Source organism: Ochotona curzoniae, unplaced genomic scaffold, assembly GCF_017591425.1.
Source record: "Ochotona curzoniae isolate NIBS_2020 unplaced genomic scaffold, NIBS_Ocur_1.0 contig_3819, whole genome shotgun sequence".
NCBI classification, from domain to species: domain Eukaryota; kingdom Metazoa; phylum Chordata; class Mammalia; order Lagomorpha; family Ochotonidae; genus Ochotona; species Ochotona curzoniae.
The window spans coordinates 29058475-29066034 of NW_024466004.1; the positions used below are offsets into that span (position 1 = coordinate 29058475).

The following is a 7560-nucleotide window of genomic DNA, read 5'->3' on the forward strand; positions in this document are numbered from 1 at the left end:
GGTGGGGTTTTAACAAAGAAGGCAGGTAGAGAAGGTCACCAGGAGGCCATACTGAAAAGGCACGGGGAAAAAAAATGCTGGGGCAGGAAATTCTAATCTGGAGTTTTAATTTAGCTGAAGCTTAGGGTTAGAGAGGAAGAACAGTGTGTCACCCTGCTGACGGGCTCACAGCACTGGACGAGTCCTAGCAGCAGCTTGGTCCTGGGGTATCTGATGGAAACATTTATGGAAGGTCTGGATACAGTACGACACACCTCCTGATGCTTGAGCAAGTCAACCTACCCAAGTCCACCCACACCTCCATCACCCATAGGGAGCATGTGCAGATCCTGACAGTGCTGGACAGCATGCAGCTTGGGGTTTAGTCCCACCTATGCAGTTTGAGATTTTTTTTGGGGGGGGGGGTGGTGATTTATTTGATCCTACCTGTCTCAGTGTCCCTGTCTGTAAAATGGGAGTGACAACAGCCTCTACTTCGTGGAGTTCGGAGGATTAAATCATTCTGCATATCTGCAGCTCTTCGAACTGGGATAAGAGCTTAAACTTTGGTCTGTTATTGCTAGCAGGTCAGCTTGGAAGCTGTAATCGGAAACTGTCTAGGTTAGGACAGGCTGGCAGTGAGGCCAGCATCACGTCGCCTGCGGCGCTCGCTAACAAACCCGGCTCTGCTGATGTCCACAGGAGCTGATCTCCCGGTGTTTCACAGCAGCAGAGCGGCATGCGCCAATCAAATCTAAGTATTCCTAACAATACAGGGTGTCTTTCAAAATGGAGTGTTGAATTGGGCTTTTTAAGATTTATTTATTTATTGGAAAGGGAGATTAACATTTTACACAGATTGCAGGACACTTCCCCAGGGCACACTTTACCACCGTTTCACTGAGTCTATCATTGAAATTTCCATCTTCACTTGGAGGGGAAGGAGGGCACGAGGAAAGGGTGTGAGAAGGGAGAAGGCAGATCCTCCATCCTGTTGCTCCCCAAATGACAGCAACAGCTGGGGCTGGGCCAGGAGGAAGCCAGAGGCCAGGATCTCCATCCTTGTCACCTGTATAGGGAACAGGGAACCAAGCCCTTGGACCGTGTTCTAGTATATGACCAGGCACACTAGCAGGAAGTTGTTGAGCAGGACTGATACGTGCCTGGGCACTCCCACAGGGGAGGCAAGTCTCCCAAGGGGTGGTTACCGGGCAGGGTCACAACCTCAGGCCAAAGGTTGACTTTGCCTTTTAAATTGCCCCTCTCTCTGCCTGCCTCCTCTCTCCCACCTTCCCTTTCACGGAGAGTGGGGAGGAGAGAATGCCTTCTGAATTTAAATCAAGAACTCAAGTCTCCCAGGTGAGCGTCTACTTGTATCTTAGCTTGCCTGAGACAGGTTTTCTGCTGTTGTCCAGGTACAATTGAGTTGCATTCTTTTCCCTCTAAAAAACATATTGGATGGTCACCCCTTCAACAGACTAAAGAGGCAAAAGATGGGCTTGGTTGTGTTAGTGTTCCAGGGGTTGAGGTATTAGTATTATGGGTGTTGGTGTATCCATGGAGGCAGGAAGAGATTTAGAGGGGCAACTTGTGGGCTTTCAAGCTGGCACAGAAGTGCCTTGGGCAGACTCCAGCTTTGTGAGCTGTGGGGTCAATCCCAGGTTACGGTCCTGGGGAAGGAGACAGGCTGGTGGGGCTTAGTGGAAGCTTGCCTTAGGCCTGTGCTCACCCCGCACAAATGCAGAAGCAACAGAACCATTAGGGTGCTCAGCGTTTGTATTGATTTTTTTGGTTGTTTCAGGATGTGAACAAGTCATTGGTTTACTGTAACATCATAGTGTACTGTTCCTCCTTACAGCACTGCATTTGTAGCTGTCAATTACAACAGCACATGCACAACGCACATTTCTCTGAGTTCTATTTAACAGTGGTAAATTCTTTTTATTGAGAATGACTTTTCCAATTTTCCAGAAGCCAGCACCCAAACCCAAGTATCAGTGGTATATTATTCTGCTTTGACATAGGTACAATATTTCAGATTCTCAAATACACACAAATATATATATAACACACACACATATATATTATATATTTGGCATGAAACAAGAAAATACTAGGGTTTAATACCACCCCAGGTCCCTAGCAATATTTGGAACTCTAACACTCATCACTGGGAGACAAATGTTGGCCGCACAGCATCCTTCTCCCTTTGAGGTTCCCTTTCTCCATCCTCTGCCGAAACCAGCAAGTCAAGCAGATCCACGCACTGTGTCTTGCTCACTCAGAAGTGGCAATCGCTCTGGAGGAAGAACAGACTCCAGTTTCTGCCAGCGCGCCGGCGGCCACAGGATATGCGTAGCGCGGGCGTGCAGAAGTCCCAGGGAAACCGGCCCAAAAGAATTACTGTCAAAACTGTGTCCATGATGATCACCTTCGACCCAGATGTGACCACGGGGCACTCTGACATACCGGTTTTTGTGTCCGATGGTTCTGATAATATCTCCTTCAAGAGCAATCACTCGCTTAATGATTTTCTGTTGTGGGTTTTTAGGAGACACCAACGACACAATGTCACCGCGCTGAACTTCGAAATTCCTCACTTTCCAATGGTTCAAAAGTACCACATCAGGTGACCGGCTCCCCCCAGGATTCAAAGAAGGTTGCATTGATGTGCCTTCCACTCTCGCCACGCAGGCAACTCGGTCCAGCAAAGTGACCGCCACGGGCACCGCCACGAAGAAGCCTTTGCAAAAGGCTGTGAGGTATCTTTTCACCCATGCTTGAGACTGGGCCATAACCCCTTCTCACGCTCTTCCTAGTTGAGAAAGGGGTAAGTGGTTAATTTGTGCCCTTGCCCGATGAGCCAAAATCCCCAAATCCCTCAGGTCTCTGAATTGATTTTGTAAAGCTGGTGGCGGCCCTCTGTTCTTCGAGAATGACTGAGCCCCACATAAGAAACCCCGAGCTCAACAGAGTCGTAACTGCATGATTGCATTTTTCACCTGACTCTCCTAGCTCCTAGTACCAGGTCAGGTCAGGCCAACTTCTTGCCTGAGCCTTGCTTGGTGCCAGGAGAGGAAACCGCATCCAGCGAGGTCCTAGGAGGCCTCCGCCTGCCACAGCAACGGCCTCAGGCCCTCCGCCGGGGACCGCGAGCTTTTTTCTTTTTTCGGTGAGTTAGGAAACCACGTGCAGGGCCCTCACCCCCCAGTCCCAGCCCCCACAGCGGGCGCGGCCAGAGTTCCGCCTCCTCTCCTCCCCTCCTCCGCCCCCACGCTTACTTGGTGGGGTCTCTTGGTTTCGGGGTTTCGGTCGTTCACGTCCCGGGTGAACGAGGCCCTGCACTTTTGCTTTGTTAGGTCTCAGCGTCCCTCACGGGGTTTTACAAAGTCCGCATAATTAAACGTGATCCGAAGAGCTGTGCTGCGGCATTTTAGGCTGCAGAGCAAGCCACGAGGTCTCAGGAGGTCACCTGTTGCCCAGCTGCTGCCCCCAGCGGCCGGGCGGCCCAGGGTGGCTCTCCATTGTCCCCAGGACGCGCAGGGCGCGCGGCCGAGCGCTTCGGCATTCCTCCAGATGCGCTCCCTCCCCGAGCGAGCGAGCTGAGCTGAGCTGAGCTGGCCGCCTTAGCAGTCATCTACCAGAAAAAAAGCAATCTGATCTTTGGTAGCCCCGCTTCCCTAGTCAGCTGCAAGATGAGTCAAACTCGCGTTTCCTGAGTTATAAATATTTGCCGAGCCCCACCCGGCTGAGAAATGCTCTCAGCTCGTGTTTCGCCCCCAGGTGACCCCTATCTGGAGCGTTTCTCTCGGTGTCCGGGGGAAAAATGATCGGGCGAATGAGTGCGGTGCATTCCAAACTGCTGAGAAGAGAGAGAGAGAGAGAGAGAGGCTTTAAATATCCGACTTTAAAATGCTGAAATCCTTCCGGTGCAAATTCCGTGCAGGAGGTGGCAGCGCTGAGTGTTTCTGGCAAGGCAAAAAGGGGCATTTGGCGAGTCGTGGGCTCACCGCCATATCAACAAGGGCCACTTTGTCGGCTGGAAACCACTTGACAGTCCTGTGCTGGCTCTACGGTAAAGTGTGAGGGGATGACCTGTACAGGGGGCTTAGAATTCCAGTCTTGGGGCTTCTGGGTTTGGGATTCCAAAGTTGCAGGCGAGAGAGGAGGGAACTGGATGGGGGAGGAGAGTTCTACTGCTGAATATGAACTCTTACATTAAAAAAAAAAAATCTGCCTCTTGTCCCTGTTTGTTTTTGGGAGGCAGACGGAGAGCCGCATTTGGTGGTCCACTCTCCGAGCGCTCAAGGCAGTTAGTTGGTCTAGTTAGCTGACAGGAACCCCAGTTACTTGAGCTCTCACTGCTGTTTTCCAGGGCCTGTAGGAACCAGGGGTGACACGGAGTTGAATCTAGGCACTTCGGTGTGGGGTACCAGCATCTTAACTGCTAGAACTAACCTCAGCTCTACTTATTTTAAGTTTCAAAAATCTAAGAAAAACACAAAGCAGAAGAAAACTATTCCGATATTATCTAGAAATAACGTTTTCATGAATGGATGCACATTTAACTCAAACAAAAAGAGTGTCCTAGCTGCTCCAGTTCTAACCCGGCTCCACTTCTAATCCACAAGGCCATCCTTATGGCCTGGAAAGGAAGCAGGACGGCCCTAATTCTTGGGATGCTTAACCAATATGGGAGACCCAGAAGAAGCTCCTTGGGATCAGCTCATCTCTGGCTGTTGTGGCCATTTGGGGAGTGAACCAGTGGATGGAAGATCTTTATTTCTGTATCTCCTTCTCTCTGGAAATCTTTTAAATAAAAATAAATCTTGGGCCCAGTATGATACCTTAGTGGTTAAAGTCCTCGCCTTGCACTCACCAGGATCCCATATGGTTGCCGGTTCTAATCCCAGTGGTCCGCTCCCTGCTTTGGCCTGGGAAAGCAGTCAAGGACGGCCCAAAGCTTTGGGACCCTGCACCCGTTTTGGAGACTCGGAGGAGCTCCTGGCTTTGGATTGGCTCAGCTCCAGCTGTTGTGGTCACTTGGGGAATGAACCGTCAGACAGAAAATCTTCCTCTTTGTCTCTCCTCCTCTGTGTATATTTGACTTTGTAATAAAAATAGATAAATCTTTAAAGAATATTTTAAAAAATAAATCTTAAAGAAAGAAGAAAAGGGCCTGGCATGAAAGAGTAGCGGCTAGAGTCCTTGCCTTGAATGTTCGGTTCTAATCCTGGCAGCCCCGTTTCCCATCCAGCTCCCTGCCTGAGGTCTGGGAAAGCAGTGGAGGGAGGCCCAAAGCCTTAGGACCCTGCAACCCGCGTAAGAGACCTGGAAGAGCTCCAGGCTCCTGGCTTTGGACTGGCTCAGCTCCAGCGATTATGCCGCTTGGGGAGTGAATCATCGGAGGGAAGATCTTCCTCTCTGTCTCTCCTCCTCTCTGTATATCTTACTGTAGATCACACTGTATATAATCTTTAAAAAAGAAGAAGAAAAAATGAAATCACTATACTTAAGACAGTTGAAAACTGAAGTCCATTCAAAATGCCTGTATAGGAATGATCAAAGAAGTATCATTTTGCAACTGCCAAAAATTAGAGGTGCCCAAATTGATGCATCAATAGATGGATGAATAAATACGAATGTCAGTTATTCAAGAACTGACAATAAAATTGGCAATGAAAAGGGATGAAGGATTACTAGGCTTTTAGATGGATGCTGAAGGTAGTATACCAGTCACAACAAACTGCATGTATCTGATTGCCTTTATATAAAATGTCTAGAAAAGATACATTTTGTAGAGGCAGAGAGCCCATTCCTGGCTGGCAAACTCTCACGGATATAGTGTTGCCTTTGGAGCGATGGTTACACTGAAAATCAAATAATTGTACAATGTAAAAATGTGAATTTTATGGTACATGAGATTTTGTCCCAATAAGTTATTCTGCCTAATTTTTATTTTTAAAATTATTATTATTATTATTTTAAAGATTTATTTTATTTTTATTGTAAAGTCAGATATACAGAGAGGAAGAGAGACAGAGAGGAAGATCTTCAGTCTGATGATTCACTCCCCAAGTGAGCGCAACGGGGCTGATGCTGTGCTGATCCAAAGCCAGGAACCAGGAGCTTTCTCCAGGTCTCCCATGTGAGTGCAGGGTCCCAAGGCTTTGGGCTGTCCTTGGCCATTTTCCCAGGCCACAAGCAGAGAGCTGAATGGGAAGTGGAGCTGCTGGGATTAGAACTGGCACCCATGTGGGATCCCAGTACGTTCAAGGGGAGGACTTTAGCTGCTAGGCCACGCCACCGGGCCCTATCTGTAAAATTGTTTATTTGAAAGTCAAGGGAGTGGGAAGAGAGCTCTTCCTTGCACTGGCTCAGTTCCCGGGTGACTGCAACAGCCGTGGCTGAGCCAGGCTGAAGTGGGGTGTTTTCTGTGGGTGTCCCATTTGGCTAGCAGGGACCCAAGCAGCTGGCTGTTCCCTGCTGTCTTTCCCAGGGCACAAGCACGGAGCTGGATCAGAAGTGGAGCAGCTGGGACTTGAATTGTGGCTCACATGGGATTCCAGCATCACAGGCAGTGACTTTATTCACCATACCACAAAGCTGGCCGAAAGCCATTATATTTTTCAGAAAGCTTTTTGTCTCCATGTTTTCCCTCTACTCTTAGAATCTGAAGATGCTCTCTAATTGTTTTCTGTTATCTTTATCATAAAATTCACATTTTTACATTGTGTAATTCCTTGTCATGGCGGCATGTCTGTTTTCCCATAGAAATAGGTGCTAGTACCTATGCTGTAAGTCCGTGACGCTGGATGCGGACCTGCGACAGTCCCTGGCGTCACTGTGGGCTAGAGAGACTGGGAGAGATTCGTAGGTGTTGTCATCTATGATATCGTGGTGCTAGAGAGTCCCTGAGTATGGCTCTTCCCCAGCTCAGTCTTGATACCCTTGCCAATCTGATTGACCTGGCACAACGCAGTATGCCTTCCTTCCTCTTCTCGCCCCTTCTTAGAGTTGCTGTAGATGTGGAAGGCAGAGGTTGAAGATGCGGCATCCCAAGCCTGCCCACATTCCTGGCCAGTCTAAACCTACAAAGGGACTTGCTGCTATTCCTCAGCACCCTCCAAGGCTCCACTTTATTGTCCGAGGAGCAGAGCAGGGGCTCACTGAGAAGACAGGGGTCCAAGGAAGCTGCCCAAAAAGGGCTCAGATATTGTGAGGTCTGACAGATGCTAGTATCCCAGCCTTCTCTGGGCACTGGAAACAGTCAACTGAAAAGTGGGAACACCCTGGGGTCAGCTTCCCCCACTGACAGCAACGCAACTCAAAGCAGGGCATGAGATCTGAAAGATCTTTGTGGCGATCCTGTTCAAAAAGTGCCTCACACTGGCTAGTATGTAGGTGGTTTATGACATTTGGGCTCTAAGTTCTTCTGACAGTATCCCAAACTTCACACAAAACAGGTTTGGGCAATTAAAGCACCAGACGATCTGTTATTCATCTCAGCTGAACTTCAGGGAGGAGAGCTCCGACTGCAGGCTGTGGGATGAGAACTACAGAATGCCCCAAGCCGGGGGC

The 7560-nt window shown here is 49.1% G+C and overlaps 1 protein-coding gene across 1 annotated transcript; it reads right to left on the reverse strand.

The window, feature by feature from the left end:
- Positions 1-2046: 2046 nt before the first annotated feature.
- LOC121158349 (mitochondrial inner membrane protease subunit 2-like) lies at positions 2047-3649 on the reverse strand. The gene is made up of 2 exons (XM_040983049.1): positions 3261-3649; positions 2047-2794 (listed from the first exon to the last, which is right to left on the reverse strand). The coding sequence occupies exon 2, from the start codon at positions 2772-2774 to the stop codon at positions 2229-2231; it is 546 nt and encodes a 181-aa protein (XP_040838983.1). The 5' UTR covers positions 2775-2794; positions 3261-3649; the 3' UTR covers positions 2047-2228.
- Positions 3650-7560: the final 3911 nt, after the last annotated feature.